The sequence below is a fragment of the Taurulus bubalis genome, assembly GCF_910589615.1.
Source record: "Taurulus bubalis genome assembly, chromosome: 14".
Classification (NCBI taxonomy): Eukaryota; Metazoa; Chordata; class Actinopteri; order Perciformes; family Cottidae; genus Taurulus; species Taurulus bubalis.
Window position 1 is genome coordinate 25,845,946 of NC_136602.1, and position 22,370 is coordinate 25,868,315.

Sequence of the window (22,370 nt, forward strand, 5' to 3'; positions counted from 1 at the left end):
TCCCTTAATCCATATCTTGGCTATGAATGGCCAGCAATAACCTGTACTGGAGTAGATTTACGAGTACGGCGGATGGAAGCTCGGTTTGGATAGGAAACTATTTTATTACCACCTTGGAACGTACCTTTGGAGCACCAATGTGCTTTTAAGCCGCGAAAAACCACAACATACAAGTTATGGAATCACAGTTTATTCATATATAAAAACAGACATGTATGCTTAACCTGCAGGAAAGTGCTTTGATTACAACATGAATCATCGGTTTTGAAATGGCCGACTAACCAGACTACAATGTGTCACTACTTCTAGTAAAACAGGTGCGTAGAACACTTTGAGAGAACAAAGTCTCAACAAAAATAATCATGTTCTAAGTGAACTACCTGAAAGGGAAGAAAGCATCCAGCCAGTCACACATTTGGATTGCAGCAAACGGAATCTCTCTCTTCATCTTTTAGCATGAAAATGGGTGAAATATCAAATGGTGGCCATTAAAAACCTAAATGATAGCTTAATAAAAACGGGGTACAGTGGTTAAACAAAAAAAGACTTTAGTACTATCAAGAAAGTTAAAGTAAGACAGGAAAGAACAGCAGTTTCAGGATATCTTCTCTTGTACGGTTGTGAGCCGTCTGGTGCAGCTTCATGTTCGTTCTTTTCGTCAGAAGAGAACTGTGCTCACTCGTTCATAACCGAGTGGTCTCAGGTCAACGTGATCTCCGACTCTTTGGCATCGATCACTCTGAAGACTCCCGCCTTCTCTTTCTTCACGTTCTCCTTTGCTTGGTCTGAAAACACAAGTGGTACTTCACATCAGTTCACGGGTTCAAAAACAGTGAAAAGCTCAGCGCCCAAACATCAGAACAGTGAGAGAGGAATCACAAGGAGTTATCAATGTAGATAGAACGTGTACTGTGACGTTTGAAGTCAGTTCACCCTCATGACCAAAACTTGAGTCTTATGTCTCCGGGCTTTTATTGTGAAAGGTAAGAACAGAAAGAGCAGATCTAGACGCCTACGTCTTGGTTTCGACCACGGAGCCTCCTTGTTGTTTTTTATGAGGATTGTGAAACAACTGGATTAGTTCATTCCTTCATTTGTGGTGCGACAAATTAAGTCCTTTTTTTGGGTCTGTGTGAAAATACTACAACAACGATAAACCTGAGTGTGTAAAGGCTTTTCTAGGACATTGTTTAAAAAAAACAAAAAACACCACTGAGTGGCAGCAGTAAGGCGTATAGTCGGGTTCCTCCAGGGTTCCCACTTCCTTTTCCGTTGAGGACCACTCATTGATCAAATAGATCCACAGATCATGGGGTGTCTGCGTTTCCTCACCCAGCAAGTCGCTGCGATCCAGCAGAAGCTCCAGGTCCTTGTCGCTGATCACCTTCCCCCTCGATGCTTTCACCGCCCTGAGAGGGACGAAGACAAACGTCAACCTTCTGTTCGCTCCCGGTTAAAAAAGGCACAGCTTTTGGTTCGTCTTTATGTTCTTGAAACACTTTAATCCTTTAATCCTCACTTCTCCGTGCTTCTGGCTTTGAGCAGCAGCACCAGCTCATCCAGGTCGATGCAGCTCTTGCTGAGGCTCAGGGCCGCCTTCCCGCCTTTGAACTTATCTGTGGAGGACAAGCAACAAGAGAAACGGTCATCGCAAGTCCACATTTGGACAAACTTCAGACCACCGTGCTGGATGAGATCAAACTGTATATGTCAAATACTACTACTCTCCTGTGGTTCAGCTGAAACCAATGTATGCTAGTGTTTGTTGAAATTTCAGTGCAAAGTATTTGGATTCTACGCGTTACAAATATGCATAGTGACTGCCCTCTACTGGTTGAAACCGGGCCTTTACCTCAGTAAACATTGTAAACATGAGTTTATGTCTCAATCTCTAATTTCAAGTCTTCTTCAATGCAGCATGATGTTCATTTAGAGTGAAATTACAGCTTCAAGGCCGGCTTACTGTGATTGACAGGTTGCTGCCGCTACCAGAGACGTAATCGATAGAAAATAAATTGTAAAAGATATAAATAATTGAGGTTTTATACATTGTTCAATGTACAAATATCACAAATATTTGTTTTAAGACACTTAAAAACCAAAACAGTTCCTCTTTGAAGTGCCGCCACTCACTCTTGTGGATGACCATCTGCTCCAGCTTCCTCTTGGCCGAGGCCCTCTCCAGGATCTTCTGGTCGATGGTGTTGGCCGTGACCAGCCGGTACACAACCACCGGTTTGGTCTGCCCGATGCGGTGGCAGCGGTCCTGAGCCTGCAGGTCTGCCTGGGGGTTCTGAGGAAGGCGGAGCGAGGAATCAGCACACAGCGGCGGACCCCGCTTTCAGAAACAGGTTCGCCACACTTTGTTGCTCTGCACCCACCCAGTCACTGTCGAAGATGATGACGGTGTCGGCGGACGTCAGGTTGATGCCGAGTCCTCCGGCCCTGGTGCTCAGCAGGAAGAGGAACACCTCAGGATCTTTGGCGAACTTGGTCATCTGGAGGAGGACGACAAACAACTCCATGAAGACAGTGATCGGAGGCACGCCGGCGTCCGCCGAGCTCGTCGGTCCAAAACTCACGTTTATGTCTCGGTCCGAGTAGGACATGCTGCCGTCTAGTCGGCTGTACTGGAAGCGCCGCAGATAGCAGTAATCCACCAGGATGTCCAGGATGGACGTCATCTGACTGAAGATCAGAACCTGAACCGCAACGGCGAGTCAATCACACAAACAAGTCAGAGGATGGAATCTACTCTAGACGACAAACAGCATGGAAACATGATGGTTGACACCGCAGTAGGGCTTACAGTGCAGACAGTGCTTTACTGCAGAATTATAATGGTAATACACACAAGTCTTTGATAGGCTTAACCTTTACAATAACTATAATGTATATATTAGTTTTCTTTGCAAAAAATGGCTTATTTTCATGCCAAAATTATTCGATTCTCAACAGATTTGCACGCTTTGTGTTCCAACTGCAAAGCGATATTTGTCGTCTACCCAACATCTGGATGAAAATCATTGGTTTGATCGTATTCATGTTGATCGCCAGGAGTGACAATAACATTAAAGTATATTTAAACGGGTAGAGAAGTACATCTCTTGTTGGACTGAAGGTAAACTCCATCTGGGTTCTTTTCTGGGGTTTTCCAAATGGAAACTCCCATCCTGGCCGGTCGCAGTGATGTGAAAGATTTTGAAAGACTTTTTTTAAAGTAGGGTTGCATGTGTACTCCGTGTTGTGAGTCATAGAATTACAGTTTTTTGTTCATGGACCTTTTTAGCTTTGAAGAGAGCGATATAAAGGCTTTAGGTCCCCGCCACCAAAGAAAATCAGAATCACTAAATTTAGAATATTTTCTCCTCAAAACCACAAGACCTTCATTCACTGATGGACGTAAAACACGCTTCAATCAAACTCGACGGACACAAAATAGAACTCGTCAAAAGTTCCTTTGGTATCTTTCCGCTGTTGCAACAATCACCAGCTGTGGTTTGAGTTTGAAGAGATTGAATAAGTAACCAGTAACACGTCACCGTTTACTAACCAGACCTCCGGTGCCGGCCGTCGAACGTTAAACGGCAGAAGAAAAAAAGCAGAAAGGCGAGTGCAATGGCACGTCATGCTCGCCGTAGAAAAGAAGTCCACTGCCTATTTTAGCGTTTTTCAGGCGTTTACAAATACCGTAATACATGCTAATTTTGGTGGAAAAAAAGAGGTTCCTACCAGACCTAGTAGGGGCTACATGCAAGTACCTACACCGCAACCGAGCATGACTACAGTTGAAAGACTCAATTCTTCACTACACGTGTCTGACTTCACCTTGTGTCCCCGTTCCTTCAGCGCAGGCAGCAGTCTGTCCAGTATGAGAAACTTGCCAGAGGTCTGCACCAGCTGCTCGTCAATCTGCAGGACGTACGCACAGGTGTGTGAAGAGGGAAATCAAATCTAACACTCCAAAGCTCAAACGGCACCTGTAGCTCCAGCGTGTCTGCGTTACCTTGAACTCCTGTGTGGCGGGGTCCAGCGGGTACTCCAACAGGTAGGGGTGGTTACACGCTTTCTTTAGCAGCATGAAAATGTTCCGCAGCTTCAGGTTGATCTGGGCGTCCAGCGGGGTCTGGACATCCAGCACCGGAGACGAGCTGAGGGCACGAGAGGAGTCAAGCTACGCCAAGGAATCAGGGAGACGGAAAAACTGATATTACAGAAGCGGACGAGAGCAGGACGGGGAAAGTAGGCGAAGCCGGCAGAGAACAACGGCCAACGGTAGACGGCATTGATGTCCAAATTAATACTTGAGCATGGAAACAAGAAGTGCTTTTACTTTGAAGACAGGAAGTAGTAGGATACGTGCTTGTTGACGCTAACAATGATTGATGCTACGTGGAAAATATATACATGTCGGGTGCTAGAGCGCGTTCTCAATGCTTTAACAGTTGTAATACTGCAGTTCACCAGTAGAGGGAGTCCGTTCATACAGACGTGTCTTGTCCTCATTAGAAGCTCCACTTCATTACAAACGCTGCTTAGTTTCCTCGCAAGCAAGAGGAAAAGTAAGAGAAAGCTGCATCAGACAGACAGAGATATCGCAACGTTTAGTTTGAGTTCCCTCTGTCGCCCAGAAGGTGTCTACTCTCTGCCTGATTCCATGCATCTGTGGGATGACAATAAAGCTCCGGGTACTCCTACATTAAAATGCTTTACGGAAGAAAGAAGAGATATCTGCCTGCTTACACACCACCACAGTGTCTCTCACCTTTCTGAGCTTCAACAATGGATTTGAGGGCACAAAAAACAACAACAACAACCGCACAACATATGAAGTTAAGACTAATGCGCAGCCACGGGTTGTGCGTCTCGTCTTTGTAGACGACGGGCCTTCAAAACATGGCACGGGTTGTCGAAGAACCATTTTTTAAAAACATACAGTTTACGTAGCTGAGAACGAAAAACAGACTATTAAGATCCATGAAAATAAATCAATAAGCAAGTGGTAGATAAGATACTAAGGTAGATCAATGAAACCCACGTTGAGTAATCTATTCATTTTATTTGTCGTGCGCTGACCTCTGCTCATGCTCCTTGCGGACAATCTCCAGGTATTTCTCCAGGTCGTACGGCGTGTCCCCGTCTCGCTCCTCGTAGTCCACCACCTTTCGACTGCCGCGCTTCGGCCGCCCGTTCGCCATCAGCACCACGGGAGCCTCCGCCTGAACGGACCCACACCATTTGGGCTCTTTACTGGACTGCACTGATGGAGGGCCGAGCTCAGACGCCCGTCGCTAACCTCAGTGTTTTACATGAGATGTAAAAATAAACTTTATCTTGAGAAAGGAAGATTTGCAGAATGGAACTTTAACTGTACATCTGCAAAAATGCAATGTGCTGACCTGACAAAAGGCTGAAAGAGTATTCATCAACAGAGCTGATGGAGAATAAACCCACAGAGACCAATTCAGTTGTCACAGACCTTTTCCTGGCCCAGCATCTTGGCGAGGGTTTTGTTGACCGCGGCGGTGTAAAAGGCCTCCTGCTTGGCCGTCAGAGGAGCGTACACAATGATCTCCTTCTTCGGAGGAATCTCCAGCGTCACGTCGCACTTCAGCCTCCTCAGCAGGAACGGAGTCAGGATCTGAAACGATGAGAAAACCTTTAGGAAAAATGAAACTTTTCCCCCCTTCCTCCCTTCCTCCCTTCCTGTGTGCAGAGAAAACCCCAACGCTGTGTTCACAACAAAAGGCGAGGATCAAACCTTTGACCAACCAAATTCTAAATCGGTTCCACATCCGAGTCCAGGTGGACGTTTGTGGCAAATTTCAAAGAAATCCCCCCCAAGGTGCAAAAAGCATAATAAACGGATGCTAAAAAATAATAATAATGAATGCAAGAGGACGAGCAGACACCTTGTATAACGCTCGTTTATATTTAATGGAGTTTCGATCAGTCAGCGCTAGGCTACGCTAACATTGGAGCTGCTCCATCAACACTCAGAATAGCGTAACCCAGGGTCATATACGCCAGCGATGTTATTGTTCATACCATAGATAGTTTATGATTTAAACAGAGTTATACAGTTCTTGTGGGAATCTGCTCTGGATGTTATGCAAATACTGACGATCGCAAATTAACGGCCATGCGTTGACCGTTATGAAATCATCCCACACGAAATACAAGTTTGCTATGCGTTTGGTGTGGACACATCAAAAGGGGATAAATTCACCATTCAAAAAATGTTGATATGAATGTTAATAATACAGTTTATAATGTGATATGTTACAAAATAAAGCATGTTTGTGTCTTGAGGACAGAAACATGAGACATCCATGATACATGCACACACACACACACACACACCAATGCTAATGCTATCACTCAAACACAGGATAGCATGTTGAGGTAATTGCAATAGGTTGCACTGTGCAGTGATGTTCAGGAGGACTGACCTGGTGCAGCATGCTCAGGATGTTCTGCTCTCGCTCAGTCGCCACCACGGTCTCCGCTTCACTGATGGTGCTGATGTCGAACCACGACTCGAAGCTGCGCAGCAGACGGGCGGAGAAAGGGTTAACCCTGAGCGACGACTTGAAGCTGAACAGTCAGCGACATGAAGTAAGTTAAAAGAAGAGTACACACTCGATACTGATTTGCTACATATTCGCCTGACACAGAACTGGGGAGATAACTTGGCGCGTCACTGGAACCAGCACTCGGGAACAACATGAAAACCGGCTCTGTACCTCTTGAGGTCGTCGAAGACCTCTGGCAGGAGGAAGTTGAGGAGGGACCAGAGCTCGGCCAGGTTGTTCTGCAGCGGCGTGCCGGTCAGCAGCAGCTTGTTGTCGGTGGGCAGCAGCTTCAGCTCCCGCACCAGCCGGCAGTTGAGGTTTTTGATCCTGTGGCCCTCGTCCACTATCAGGTACTTCCAATGGAAGCGCTGGAGCGGAGCAGAGAAACGACCCGGCTTCTTACACGACACTCACGAGAACGGTGACATAAGGCGGAGACTCAATCATCTGCATTAAAGCTGACTTTACGATTGATCAATTTATCTATAAAATGTCAGAAAACGGTGAAGGGTGCCGCTGGTATTTCCAACCGTCCTGAGCTGTTGTCATCCAAATTATTTGTTTTATTTGATCAGTCAAAACACATAAAGATAGTGAGTTCATAATCAGATATGAAAAAGAAAAGCACTTCTTTCACCTCCGTTCTGGAAACAATTAAAATAATAATATCCCTCGCAAATTCTAAATGTTATCTTTTTACTTAGTTATTATTACCCAAGATGGTTATTTGGATAAAAACAAAATTCTGCTGATAATCTTGAATGAAATGTCGGTCCATAGGAGTGTAGAAGCCCCCCAAAATATAGCTGGCGGATTGACGAGGTAATGGTTTAGCTGAAGATGGACAAATATGCATAAAATATGTATTCCTGACTACTATAGTTTACCCTGAACACTACAGGAAGTATACGCTGATGCCTGTTTTTCAGTTTTGTGCGCTAGTGAGCAATCGAGTCATAAACCGTGAGGACACACGGCACCCACAGGCGTGGCTTTTCAAGATCGGTCGTTGTGTCGCCATTTTGAAGGCGTCGGCATGGCGTCCTACATCAAAGAAGACCCGACCCCAGTTTGTGAGGGAGAGATCGGTTTCCACTCGCTGCCCTCAGAGTCTAGGACACGTTTGTGGGGCGGTTCATACGCTGAAGCAGCTCTCTATACAAAACTACAATTATTCTGTTGCGGTCCCTTTAAGAACCTGCATGCAAGTCAGTAGAAGAACCGTTTGGTGAAGGAGGAGCAGGAAGTTACCTGTAGGAACTTCCTGTCAATCATGGCAATCTCGAAGGAGGTGATCACCACAGGGCACATGCTGAGGGGCCCCTGAGGTCTGCGGATCTGCTTCAGCACCGTGGCCCTCTGCGGGCCGTGGTAGATCAGCACCGACACCTGGGAATTACAACACGACTATTTTACACCTGCAAATCTACAACTCCTGTGTGTTTAAGGGACCGGTCCGACAAAGAAAGCCGTCCACAGTTCCACGAGCCAAAAGGCAAGAAGTCAGCTCCTACCTCTGGTGTGAAGCGCTTGAATTCGTTTATCCAGTTGGGCAGAGTGGAGAGCGGGGCCACCACCAGGAAGGGGCCCATCACCTTCTTCTCTATCATCATGGCGATGTGAGCGATGCACTGGATGGTCTTCCCCAGTCCCATCTCGTCGGCCAGGATGCCGTTGATGCCGTTCTCCCACAGCATCTGAGAACGGCGTTTATTATCATTCCCTTCAAAATAAAACTATAGGAGGCAAAATAAATCTTTTGTAAATCTTGTCACAAACACTTTTCCACTCTGGTGGAGAAAGCTACAGGACAACGCTGCGACACGATCAAGTATCTGAAGCTTTAGTTCGATAACGAACTAAAGCTCCTGGTGAAACTGCTCGATTTCATCCGGTTTCGCTCGGCATCCTGGTGGCACCGATGACAAGCATTAAGAATAGCTACATAGAAAGTCTTGTTTACTGATGGAGGTCACATCGAGGCACCGCTATTAAATTGAGACAGTTAAAAGTTCCCAATCGAACTTCACTTGATTTCAATCCGTGAAAAAAAAAAAAAAAAAAAAAAAAAAAGTTGTGTAGTGTCATACTAAGTACCGTGAAAGTCGGGTTACGAGCCGCTACTACCTTTGGTCAGTGTCCCCGTTAGCTCCCTGCTGTAGCCAGCTGGGGCTCCTGCTAGCGTTCCGATACTTCCCCGCTAACTTCCACTAGCTCCCCGAAAACCACCGAAGGTAGCGGGACCAGGCTCGACACCCGACTTGGGCAGAGGGGACGCGGGCAGTAGCAGCAGCAGCGGCCGGTAGCAGCAGCAGCGCTAGCTAGCGCTGCTCCTAGCTTGCTACAGCCGGGACACTGACCGGAGGCAGGAGCGGCTTGTAACACGACTTTTACGGTAACTGGACTACAAACATCATCTTCGATTAAATAAGCAAACAAATGAATGAATGATCGATGAAGAGCAGTCAACTACTCACCCTCAGCCACTCGGCGCCCTCAATCTGGTACGACCTCATGACCCCTCCAGAGAAGAGCTGCGGCTGCTGGGCGGCGACCGGCTGGCCGTTCACCATGCGGTGGGGGTGCAGGAGGTGATTGGCGTTGTCGCGCACCGCCTCCGACAGGCGGTTCTTGATGTCCTCGTTGGAGTCGCACATCTTCTCGATGTCCTCGGCTTCTAGTTTCCTCCGGACCGGCGCCTTGTCCTGAAAGGAAGGTTTGATGCACACAAGTACGGTTGGTTCAATGACCGTACTTTTCTAAACACAGTTTACATCTTCCTGATCTTTACATAGCTTCATATTAGGGCTGTGCGATATAACAATATTAGGTTGTGTACGATAACAATGCCTCCAAAAGCTGCCTTTACATCTAGAACGCGTCCCATTTGAGAACAGAATTTGGTGTTTTGTGACCTTGTTGGGCTACAGAGAAAAACCATGAGTTTGGTTGTATGAATAAGAATCGTGATGAGTCTTGTCTGAATTATTATTTTGTATTATTGTGACACAATACACATGTGCCATATCGCCCATCTCTACTCGACATATCATCTACCCGGAAGGAACAAAAACACAAGAGGAGAAACATTACCACTGGCTCCATTTTTGGTTTCTTGGCTTGCGACAAGATTTCCTAGAAGACAAAAATCAAGCAGAACCAATAAGAGGAGACCAGGAAATATAAAATCTAAAGAAAACGGACAGAAAAGTCGAACGATGCCTTACTTCTTTTGACATGACGTCTGCAATTTTGTAGTCGTCATCCCTCCTCCTCTTCTTTTTATCTAGGGAATAGAGTAAAATATAAAAAACATTCGTTACTAAAAGCTGGTGTTTTTTATTGGAGCATTTCATGCTACATTTAGCATCAGAGCAAATATCAGAAAATCTGCTCACCTTTCTCCGGCTCAGCACCGTTTGTGTTCTGCATTAAAAAAAAAAAGACAAATAAACATCTATGAATACAGTGAGAACACTTTAATGCTCAGCTATTCTTCTTTTGCAGCAAAGCTTTCTTCACCTTCTTGGCCTTTCTTTCTCTCTCCTGCCTGACGTTCTCCTGCAGGCAGAACAAATAAAAGAAGTGTGATTAAGCTCGTAGCCAGCAGGTGGCCACACACACACACACACACACACACACACACACACACACACACACACACACACACACACACACACACACACACACACACACACACACACACACACACACACACACACACACACACACACACACACACACACACACACACACACCTCAGTCTGTTGTTGCTCCATCTTAGTCAGCAAGAACTTGGAGTAGATGTTGCTCTTCTGGAGCAGGTGCTGCAGCCTCTTGAACCGCATGTCGTGAGAATCCTTGTCCTGTGTTTGCCGAGCCTAGAGAGCAAAAAAAATGTAACCATACATCAGCGACATGTTTGACACGTGTGCCGATGCCGTGCGAAATCTTTGCACCCATTCCAGAATGACTTTCTTTCAGTACCTAACTTGTGAGGATTTGGTTCTCCTACAAAAAGGCACAAGTAGTACCTGTGGTTGAACACTTGTGCATTATACTACATTCCTGATACTGCTACATTGGGAAACACGGATACTTAGCACTTTCATTGGGGAGGCTAGCTTGCGTTAGCTGCCATTTGGGCAGCACAGTCTTGCTTGGCTAAATATCGTAGCGAACAGCTAACGGAGGTTGCATCATTGTGATGCGTTCAAGCTCGATTCATTTAAAGTAGTGGGACAAAGTTAATTATAACTCATGATGTGTTCAAATGTTATCTTGTAAAAAAAAAAAAAAAAGATTTGTAAGATGTTTTTCACCGCAATATATAATAGATATCAGAACGGGAATTATGAGCTGTTCCTAGCATTAGCCATGAGTAGCTAATAAAACTTGATTAAAAACTACTGATGGCAAGATTCCCTTTTTTTTATAATCAAAGCAAACGTTTAAATAAACTTTATTATTTATGTCCTCTTCATTCGGATTGGGCTTTTTTATGCAAATAACTACCATGTGATATTATAAAGGGATAACAATTAGAATGTGTGACGGTTTACCCTGAGGTAAGTTAGTCTGTGCATATGTGTACTTTTTTAATAAAATAACTTAATTCTTTAACATACAGTCTGATACGACAGCTTTTGATACTTCATGTGCAGCTTAACACACATGAAGGATAAAACAATCCAGAGGGAGAACACACATCCTGAATTAATAAGCAACACACCTTCTCCATCATCTCTTTCTCTTTCCTCTCTCCTTCCTCCATCAGCTTCTTCTCTTCATCCTCCATCTCCTTGGTGATGAGCACCTCGGCGGTCTCGTTCTCGCATTTTACACCGATGTCTTCAAAGAAAAAAACATAGAAAACAGCGAGTTAAGCTGACATAACATTTCAGAAAGCTTGTAATACAAAATAAAATCCCACTTCAAGTTTCATAGTGATAGCCATATGTGAGCACATATTTGGTAAAATAATGTCTTCACATTTTGACCAATGGATTTCCATGACTTTAAACCAAATTTCCATGACCAAGCATTTAGTGAAATCTGGGTGTAAACAGTAAAAAGTGAGTAAATGTAGTATTTAAACTAACAATGAGAATACAAAGCATACAGTAAACCTTAAATGACACAAATGAATGAGACAATAGTTTGATTAAAAGAATAAACATTTATATAGATGCCTGTATGTATGCCTGCTTATATTTTGAGCGTCTTTCTTTGAAAAGCATATTAATTAGTTAAAAATCAGCGTAAATGAACGACATGAACACATGAATATAACACATTTACATGACTTTTACTAAACTTTTTGGATTTAAAAAGTTTTTTTTTTAAAGGCCTGGAAATAACCATTTTGACCTTTTTACATAAAAAAAAAAAAAAGTGCCTCAATGCTATAAAAAAAAACTAAAAACTGAAGTTTTATGGTGAAAAGGGAGATTTCCCAGGGTCCTTTGCGACTGACCGTCGGCTCCGGTCTCCATGGCGGTGCCCAGCGGCTCCTCGGACTCGTCGGGTTTCGGGCAGTGAGGGGATCGACTCCGGCTCTCTTCCTTCGCGCTGTCAGCGGGAATCAAACCCAGGGGGACAATTATTTAACGTTGACGTTAAACCGACATGTTTGTTGTGTCCGTCAATGAACATCAGAAGTAAAACGAGTTCACTTACCGGCTCATTGTTGCCAACAGCGGAGCAGGCGGCTGCTAGTTAACGTTTTCGGTGACAGAAAACAAACAAAATATATATAACGGTTGTATATATATATTATTTTTTGCAAGCAACGTTGCACGAGCAGGTGATTCGGGGAGTAATATCACGATAACTCTCTGAAATAACGCTAACTTCTAACTTTCAACGTCCTTTCTCGGTGCGCAGGGCGGCGGATATTCAAAATGAACTCCACAAGTATTGCCGTATCTGAAACTACACAACAATCTATAATAACACGTTAGTTCGACTCTTTCACGTCCACTCTGCTGCTCTCCAGAAAGCACAGCGTGTGGTACTGAGGCACGATAAGCGAACACAAACGAGGAGCACGTGTCCGGTCCATGCCTTTCAAAATAAAACCGTCACGCGAGAGCTGCCTTAAGACTCTTTTATTTTCCAAGCATCACTTCCGCTTTCTTCACACAGGAGTTCGGCTCGCTTGACGCAGCTAGGGGTGTCCTTGTGGGCGGAGCTATAACATTTCGCGCCACTCTGGACGAAACTACTGCAAGTTAAATAGGGTTGTGTGGTTGGAGAGTAGATATAATCGTATCTAAGAAGCTACTACAAACACGGGAATAAAGAAAATTAGTTGAAGGACTAATGAATTTTAGTTTCAAAAACATAATGTAAATCAGTCTATGGAAGATGTAATGGACAAATAAAATAATTTCATAACACAGCCCCCCCTCTGAGCGGAAATATGTGCCACACCTAATCTGATATTTCCCGCGAGATGGTTACCTGTAAAATTATATTAATACTTCATTATATTGGGTTAAAAAGGTCATCATATATCACGTGCATTTTTATTTTTTTAAAGCAGCAATAAATGACAAACTACGCTTATGAGCAAATGCATGCATTCATAAAACTAAATGAATTTTAGGGAGGTACAGTAGTCAAGAGGGTTGAGATCATAGACTGTGTATAAGAAAAACATATTAATAATTCATCCTGAATGATGGCTTTTTTCCAGTTTCAATTTAAAATCAAATTGTCTGCCTTAATGAGGTTCTGATGTCTTGAAGACATCAAAACCCGGGTGACCTGCACCTTCCTGATGTTTTACTCCTCCCAGAGAACCTCCAAAATCAATTATCTAATGATATAGTTTCTCTAGATGGCATTGTCCTGGCATCCAGCACCATCATAATGAATCTTGAAGTTATTTTTGATGAGGATTTGTCCTTTAGACCCCGAGGTACTCCTTCGCTTGGGTAGGCATTCTATCCCCACCTGGAGGGAGCAATCCACTGGTTTTCCGGCAGAGCACCATGGCCTGCACACGCGGCTGCAAAATGCCCCAGTGAAGGCTGGAGGTCTCGGTCCGAGCAGGACAACAGGACCACATCAACTGCTAACAGCAGAGGCGACCCCTAGAACCCGGAACCTGACATTCTCCGCCCCCCGGCTGCGCCTAGATATCCTCAGTCTAGGACCGTTGATAAAGGGCAGCCCTGGCGGAGGCCAACACCCACCGGGAACGTTTCTGACTGATTACCGAGAATATGAACACAGATACTGCAGGCGTTGCAGCGGGTCCGGCATCCCATACTCCCACAGCACCCCCCTCAAAACCCTCAGAGTGACCCGGTCGAAAGCCTTCTCCAGGTCTACAAAGCACATGTAGACTGGTTGGGTAAACTCCCAGGACCCCTCCAGTAGTCTTGCAAGGGTAAAGAGCTGGTCCACTGTTCCACGGCCGGGACGGAATCCGCACTGCTGGTCTTGAATCTGAGGTTCGACAAGCGGTCGGAGCCTCCTTTCCAGCACCCTGGCATAAGCTTTCCCCGGGAGGCTGAGTAGTGTGATTCCCCGATAGTTCAGCACACTCTCCGTTCCCCCTTCTTGAAGATGGGAACCACCACCCCGGTCTGCCAGTCCATGGGCACTGTCCCCCCCCCCATGAGCCATTGAAGAGGCGTGTCAGCCAAGACAGCTCAACAATATCCAGGATCACTTTCTGTCTTCCAACACAACAAACCTTTTGACAGCACCAGCTCTCGTCTCTCCAATCTCACTCACTCGTTTCCATCTTTGTCACATGACACAATAACAAAATAAAAGGGAAAGAAAAAGGTTTTATTTATCTGGAGGGTTCTTTCCATAATGTTGTCAAACACTTATAAGAACAATCTCAGCCTATCGGTGGCAGAAACGAGCACTTTACGTACATTGACGCAATACTGTAAAACCTGCAGCCTTCTCCTATAATGCTGGGCCAATTTACTGGACCGGACTAAAACATGCAAATATAAAGTCCAGGTTGAAAAATCCTAAAGGTTACCTCTAAGACTACATTTCCCATCAGCCCTGTTGCTTCCTGTCCCTTTCCCTCCAGAAAACAAAACATAAACATGTTGGAAATGATTTCCTCAACAGTTTTTTCTTCCTTTCTCCTGACAACAGCACAAACAATCAAGTGTGTGGCCAACATGTTATGAATTTCCTTTAGGTCTGTGTCAAGTAGAGAAATCTTAGAGAATGATCATTAACACCACTCTTAGGCCCCAACATGTGAAAATAAAGTAAGAAAAGTACATTTAAGTTACAGTAAATGAGCCGAAATGTGAAAAAATACTAAATGAATACAATAATAAAGTTTGTCAAGCATTCTACTTATAAAAATAAAACAATGAACAGATAAAAAATCCAGCGGGAGTCTTGCTGAGAAAATCCACATTATGTTCATATGATGCGTTCAGGGTCCTGGCTGTAGAGGTCGAGCTCCTGGTACAGCAGAAAGCCCTTCAGTCGGGGGGGGAAAACATGCGAGTTCATGATTTCTGGGTTGTTGAGTCTCTTCAGGGTCAGACGCCTCCGGATCTCCAGCCTGCAGAGGTGCCTGAGGGAGCGAGGACTGTCTGGAGAGCAAGGTCCAGAAACATGTTTTACTATATTATACTGTAATAAAAACACAGGTCGGAGATGATTAAACACAAAGATATAGAGGGGGAAACATATGACAGACTTGTGCAGGATGGAGACTAAAAGGCCTACGGTGCTGCTAGTGCCCCCTTAAGGCTGCAGTGTGCATTACAGCCACATAGTTAAAAAGTTAAGTTTGTCCACTAGAGTCATTAAAATCGAAACGATTCATCATCTGGAGAGCATGAACGTGATGAGGGCTCCAATAAATAAAAAAAGAACGATATATTTAGTTATTTCTCAACCCTTACACGTGGGTTGATTACGCGTTCCTGTCCATTTTTACTTCCATTTCCACGTCACGTGTTATTGAAAATATATACAAATATTAAATATTGCAACCAGATAAATTAAATAAAAAAAGTTAACAAGCTCTGTCATAAACAAATAAATGTATGCTCACCATTTAACATTGGATTCAATAAGTAGGCTACAATTATCAGAACAATACGAACATTCAGAGGTACATAAAATAACATCATCTCCTGTGACCCACCTGTGGGTCCCGATCCAGTCAATGGGACTGACCAGCAAGAAATTATCATTGATATCAACTTCACAGCAACTGTAATCAATATTTTTATAATAACAATGTGTTTAATGTTGAACATCTGCTAGCTCCCCTCTGAGCTTTGTAGAGACTTTCAGCTCATTGTTCTATTCGCCCGGCTGCAGCTTCACAGTTCTGGGTTCTCCATAAAATCCGAATAAATACTCACTGAGGATGTCGCATATTTCGGGCCACTCTCTCTGCCTCTCCAGGAGGAGTCTGAGTCTGGAGCAGATGTGGACGTGGCTGACGTAGTCCAGCAGAGTCCGGACCACGCTTCCGGACAGATGCATGACGCAGCAGAGGCTCATGAACTCGCAGAACTGGAGAGAGGACGCACAATTCAGCAGTTCATTAACAACGTTAACACCTTCACGTGCATGAAAATAAACACATTTATAGTGAAAACACGTAAACCTGCAACCAAACCTCTGTTAACATGTTGTTCAATTTAACAGCACTGAGCTTACGGGGAAGCATCTACTCCTAAAATATAATGTATAGTTTATAAAGACTGATGAACAGACATTGAAGAAGACTTGAAACTAGAGATTGAGACCATAAACTCATGTTTACAACGTTTACTCATGGAATGGATCAAGAGAGAAGGAGTTTTCTTATAGACTTCTATACAACCCGAGGAGTCGCCCCCTGGTGGTCAGGAGAGAGAATGCAGCTTTAAGAAGCTTTGGCTTCACTCTGCAGAACTGGAGGTTGCCGCGCCAACACCACACAGTATGCGTCCATTTTAGAGCCAGTCAACAAAAAGTGTGTACAATTATTTCAGCTTTTGTACAAATGAAACCAACTGTATATAAAATGGTGAAACAGAATGAATGGAAGTGTTGGTTGATGGATTTCGTTACCATTGGACAGGGCCAGGCTAGCTGTGTTCTGCGTTTGTGCTAAGCTAGCCTTTGAATGAACAGGTATCAGAGTGATGTTAATCTTCTCATCGAACTCTCCGCCAGAAAGCAGATCACAGTATTTCACAAACTATCAAGTTCGAAAGAAAAGGAAGAACAGGAAGTCACGCCGTTCGCTCACTGGAATTTTCCCGCCCGCCTCGTCCGGAGCGTGGAAGGCGTTGTCATGGTGACAGTGAAAGCAGCTCTCCGCCCTGTAGCCGCTGTTGAGCAGCAGCCTCGCCATCACCTCGTCCTTCAGGCAGTACTGCAGCGCCGTGGGAAACACCGTGTCGCTCACCACCGTGAAGTAATGGTTCACGTCCGCCTTGGCCGCCAGCAGCAGCTTCACGATCTCGTAGCGCCCCGACCTGACGGCCACCAGGAGGCAGCGCAGAGGGTCCAGATCTGTCTTGGCCCCGGCCGCCAGCAGGATGGCGGTGCAGTCCGCGTCCCCGTTGGAGACGGCGAAGTACAAGGCGCTCCTCCTCATGTCCTGGTAGTGTTCCGAGTGTCTGGTGTTCATGCGGTAGTTGACGTCGAAGCCGCGGGCCAACAGGAGCTTCAGGCAGCGGCAATGGCCGCCCTCCACCGCCGAGTGGACCGGGCTCTGACCCGCCTCTCTGATGGCCTTCTTGGCGGAAGGCGGTATCAGCATCTTCAGGGCACTGTGGGAAAAGAAAACGACGCTTCAATCGTTTGACCAAGTCAAACGCAGACTGGCTAATTTGAGCTGTCTGTCCCCTTGTACTTTTATTTAGCCTCCTCTGATGGAGTATGAACTTCTATCCGACAAACGCACGCCTCCCGAGCTCACTCGTAGTGTCCGCCGTACGCCGCCTTGTGGATGGGCAGGTGTCCGGTGGCGCTGGGCAGGTTGGGGTCGGCTCCGTTGTCCAGCAGCAGCTGGATGCAGGCGGTGTTTCCTGATCCGGCCGCGTCCAGCAGGACACTTTCCCCGTTACAGGCCTGGGAGTTCACTCTGCTACCTGAGCAGGAGGTAGCAAGAGAGGAGATTGGACCTTTGCACAAAGACCCCTGGTGTCCAGGTGTTGGGCAACAACCACACACACATTCATCCTTTCTCCCCAGTCGCTAGGCCATGACTGACCACAGTTCAGGAGAATCTCAGCGACGTGGACGTGCCCGTGCTCCGCAGCCACGGCGAGCGGCGTGAGCCCCGATTCGTCCCTCTGGTTAACCCGGCCGCCGTTCCTCAGCAGCAGCATCAGGAGGTCCACGTCCCCGACCTTGGCCGCCTCGTGCATCGCCGTCCTCTTCTTCTGGCAAACCTGATCCACCCAGGCGTTGTGAGCGACCAGCACGGACGTCATCTCGTACGAGCCGGCGTTCACCGCTGAAAATGAGATGGAACAGGTTCAATATGTGTTCGTATCTTATTGTTTTAGTGTAAGAATAGTTTCATAATGCACCTTTAATGCATCATGAATAGTTTCTGCAGTCTGGTGAATTAAGATTAAAGACTCAGAAACACAAATAACTATATTATCTGTATGGGCAGATATCACTGACAATGCACGTGCATTCGTAGACCAGCCAATAGGAACGTCCTCTCTCTGAACTGACCTGTGATTGGTCAAAGTCGCCGGTCGCGAGTCCGATTTTCTAAATCCTGAAACCATGTGGTGTCACCAGGCAGCAAAGAAAATATTCAAAATACACATTCCTGTGTTTATTTGACTACTTTGTCTTTCCTCTCAATTCTTAACCATCAGAAAATACATATTTAAACACACAATTTCACACAACTTGTTATCCAAAAAGACAAATGCAGGATTTGCAAGTTGTATAGAAACCCTTTCTTTTAAAGCTGCACTTTTATTAAACATCAATATTTGTATTTGACCAATTAATCTGTTGACTACAGGCCATGTAAAAGGTGCTCTTTGCGAACAAATGCAGAATGTCACCAACTGGAGCTTTTTAGCATATTTTAACGCATCCAATAGTTAAGATGTTTGAATGCCAAAGAGAGATCCCTCCATCCATTGAGGTGTAAAAGATCATCATCATCTTGGGGCCTCAGGCCTCCGTTAAGCTCCGCCCTCGTAGTTACCGAGCAGCAGCGCCGACTCGTTCCTGCTGTTGGTGTTGTGAGGCGAGGCGCCGTGGTCCAGCAGGCTCTTCACGTTCGGCGCCAGTCCGGCCTTCACCGCCAGCGTCAGCGGCGTCTCCCCGCCCACGGCCGTCCTCTCCTCCAGGCTGAGCCCCTGAGCTGCCACTGGCAAGCAAACACAGACAGGTCAACGTTCCTGGAGTTCAGCTGTGGCTGACCTCCAGGCTCACCGCTTATTTTTAAGAGATGACTGTTGTCATCAGCTGGCAGCTCCAGTTCTCAGTGAGGTATTCCGTGGGTTAATATTATTTCAGGCAGCCGTTATTCTCACGATGCCACCCGTCCTGTCTCTGCGACCTGATGTGACCCGACGCTTCATCTTCACTTGGTATCTTTTGGTATTTATTGGTGTCGACTCCAGCCGTTGAAAAGTGGGAGGAGCTTATATAACAGAAACTTTCGGGTGTTTAAAACAAATCTGTGCGCTAAATTTGACGGTTACCTCTAGCATTAATACTGAGCCTTCATTATACTCAAAACATGTGAATTAAAGCTGCGCTCTTAAGTCTTGAGCTTGATGAGCGCTTTTCGCTCCTTTCTGTTTTACAGCACATTTACAGTTTGGGTCCAGGCAGCTGTCCTAGGACACTTGTCTAAAATACTAAGTGCAATATTGGAGTTGGTCACACCACAGAAAATGTGTAGTTAAAGTATATTCAGTTATAGATTGTGCTGATGACTTTTGCAGAATGTTAACTCTATCAGACTCTCGCCCTCCGAGCTGGCTAACTTCCTGCTAGCCCTATGCTAACTTTCCATTCCATTCTCCGAACCACTTGGAGCCGATCCCAGCTGGCGAAGAAGAAAGTATCCTTTATTAATCCCCTTGGGGAAATTCTTCTCTGCATTTGGCCCATCCCTGGGTGGGGGGCGGTGGGCGGCCCTGGGGTCTTGCTCAGGGACACTTCGACATGTGAGCTATGGGGGGCTGGGGATCGAGCCGGCTGCCTTGTGGTTGTCATCCCCCTGAGCTACAGCCGCCCAACAAAGAACTATAACGAAGGCAGGGTTCACCCTGGACAGGCCGCCTATGTAGACAGACAATGATTCACGCTCACATTCACACCTACGGCCAATTTAGAGCCTCCATTTAACCCAAGCTGTATGTCTTTGGACTGTGGGAGGAAGCCGGAGAAACTGGAGGAAACCGGAGGAAACCGGAGGAAAGGGCCCAGACCGGGAACCGAACCTGTGAGCCTCTTGCAGTGAGGTGACCGTGATAGCTGTCATTCAAGCTAACTTTAATGACAAATAAATGATTTAAACGCACTTCTTGACTTTCTAAATTGAATCAAACTATATTGATTCCATTCCAATTTAATTTTTGTAAACATATCCAACATTTTACTGCCGCAAGATACATAGTTTTTATTTGCTTTTAAAACACTGAAGTACACTTCATTTAAGTATGTGCACATCAGTAATGTATTGAAAGTGCTTTCTTTCATGTACTAACATTACTATTTTGAGAAACCATAAACATGCACCTAAATATTATTCCATATATATATATATATATATATATATATATATATATATATATATATATATATATATATATATATATATATATGGAATAATATCTTTTTAACAAATTGTACTTTTTAATGCCCTTTTTTACTCAAAGCATATTTGAATCCACTTTTCAGATAACTATGAATACACTTATAATATATATCCAAAGTATTCAAAATGTGTCATTATACTATGTACACTGTGAGTACACCAGAATGTACATTAATCACGAGTATACTAAGTACACTTTAATTAAATCTACTTAAGTGTACTCTTTTTACCTGTATTAAGTCTACTTCAGTGTACTTTTTAAACCTTTGATATATTTACTTCAGTGTTTTTGAAGCTGTTAATTGATTAATCAATCAAAACAGTGTTGCTATGCATTTACCTATTGAGCTTTTTCAGATCGTCAGTCCTAAAATAATACGTTGATTTACATTTTGAATCATAATAAATAAGTAATCATAATACTTATTTAATACAAGTGGTCCTTGTTCTTACGTCTCAAGACAGTCTGCAGAACCTCCAGGACTGGCTGGGACGCGGCGCGATGGAGGGGAAGCCATCCGCGACTGTCCGACTCCCTGAAGGCGAAGATGTGCCTCAGCGTCCCTCTGAGCATCAGCACCTCACCTGGTCACCGTGGCAGCGAGACAAGATGGCAGAAACAATGAGGGAACGTTCTCACTACAGCTGAGGAAATGTTCTGTTCTGACGAAGACAACGCCGTGTCACGGTGAAGGTGTTTCCTGTCCAGCCCACCTTGCTCGATGGCCGCCAGGACTCTCCGATTTTCATCCGTCGCTGTTTCTAAACTATCAGCCAGGAGCGGAGGAAGCACAAAGCAGTTGGGTTTCATCACATCAACATGTGTTTCTGTTTATTTGTATCATTATTTTGGGGAATTGGGTTTGGATGTGTCTTATACCTTGCTGCAGATTTCAGAAAGGCATCTTGGCAGGACTCTTGAATAGCGAGCTGGATGACGTAGTCACTGAGCTGCTCGTCACCATATTCCTCATAAGTGTTCATCACTCTGCAGGGAGGAGACACACAAACAGCATTTCAAATGGTGGGAACTACAAATCACCGATATTTAAAGCTACTAGGACACTTTTATTGTGCGTTGATTCTGGCGCACCCTGTGGATTAAAGTGGTATTGTCTCTGAGCGGAGCACAGCAGGTCAGCTGAGTATAATAATAATAATAATATGTGAAATGTGTCCATAGACAAGAAAAACTATTCAACACGAAGATTTAACTTTCCAATTATAAAACAGTAAAGAATGGTTTTCTAAATTGTTTACCAATAATTAGAACCAAATCGTTCTTTCCAAGACACTATTACTCTCTGAGATTATTCTGAAAATTACAGCACAGGTAAAATATTAAAAAGGTAACTTTTGTTGTATTATTCAAGGCGAGACACAACAGGCAAAAACATACATTTTGAGATTTTTTTGTCCATTTTGCTTCCATAACATGTCTTTCTAGTGGAAAGAAAACACATTCAGGTGTTTAATTTACTACTTTGTCTATTTGTTCCTCGAAATTCACCAAAAAAGTTACGATTAAATAAAGCTTCAATCCCTTCATTTAAACAATTTCAGAAAACTTGAAACACAAAAAATAATTCTCTTACTGTCAGTAATCAACTGGGGATATCATGTTGATATCATGATATCATGTTGATATCTGACAGTTACATTTTTACTCAAACACCACAGATTACATTAAAACTCGAAGCATACATTACAGACCTGCAGGTGTTCGCGTTATTGTGTCCACCCCCTTTCGCAAACATAAAGAATGTTAAGCAAATGCAAACAAACGTCATGCAAATGCAAACAGACTCACTTCAACAACACAAAGAAACCGACCTTATTCTGACCCACGGAGGTCTGCTTCAGGTCAAATAGCTGCAGATTATCGCTGAGGGGTCTCACCTGTGAGGCGTGTTCGCGGCTCGCTCTCCACCAACGGCCAGTTTATGTTTGATTATATGTGAGGGGCGTGTGCGGGCCGACACCTG

At 44.7% G+C, this 22,370-nt stretch overlaps 2 protein-coding genes across 2 annotated transcripts; both read right to left on the minus strand.

Annotated features, from left to right (window-relative positions):
- Positions 1–180: 180 nt before the first annotated feature.
- hells (helicase, lymphoid specific) lies at positions 181–12,117 on the minus strand. The gene is made up of 22 exons (XM_079229292.1): positions 12,052–12,117; positions 11,308–11,426; positions 10,334–10,456; positions 10,098–10,136; positions 9,974–10,001; positions 9,803–9,861; positions 9,669–9,710; positions 9,053–9,280; positions 8,090–8,272; positions 7,827–7,964; positions 6,747–6,943; positions 6,453–6,546; positions 5,480–5,641; positions 5,077–5,219; positions 4,007–4,151; positions 3,829–3,912; positions 2,583–2,702; positions 2,382–2,498; positions 2,134–2,293; positions 1,520–1,616; positions 1,333–1,409; positions 181–785 (listed from the first exon to the last, which is right to left on the minus strand). The coding sequence occupies exons 1-22, from the start codon at positions 12,068–12,070 to the stop codon at positions 700–702; spliced, it is 2,460 nt and encodes an 819-aa protein (XP_079085418.1). The 5' UTR covers positions 12,071–12,117; the 3' UTR covers positions 181–699.
- Positions 12,118–14,987: 2,870 nt separating this feature from the next.
- On the minus strand, positions 14,988–21,369 carry LOC306746855 (ankyrin repeat and SOCS box protein 15-like; the record flags this gene model as incomplete). Its single annotated transcript, XM_079229834.1, has 9 exons — positions 14,988–15,163; positions 15,947–16,100; positions 16,825–17,350; positions 17,500–17,667; positions 17,790–18,039; positions 18,760–18,924; positions 20,839–20,970; positions 21,100–21,152; positions 21,266–21,369. The coding sequence occupies 9 exons, from the start codon at positions 21,367–21,369 to the stop codon at positions 14,988–14,990; spliced, it is 1,728 nt and encodes a 575-aa protein (XP_079085960.1).
- Positions 21,370–22,370: the final 1,001 nt, after the last annotated feature.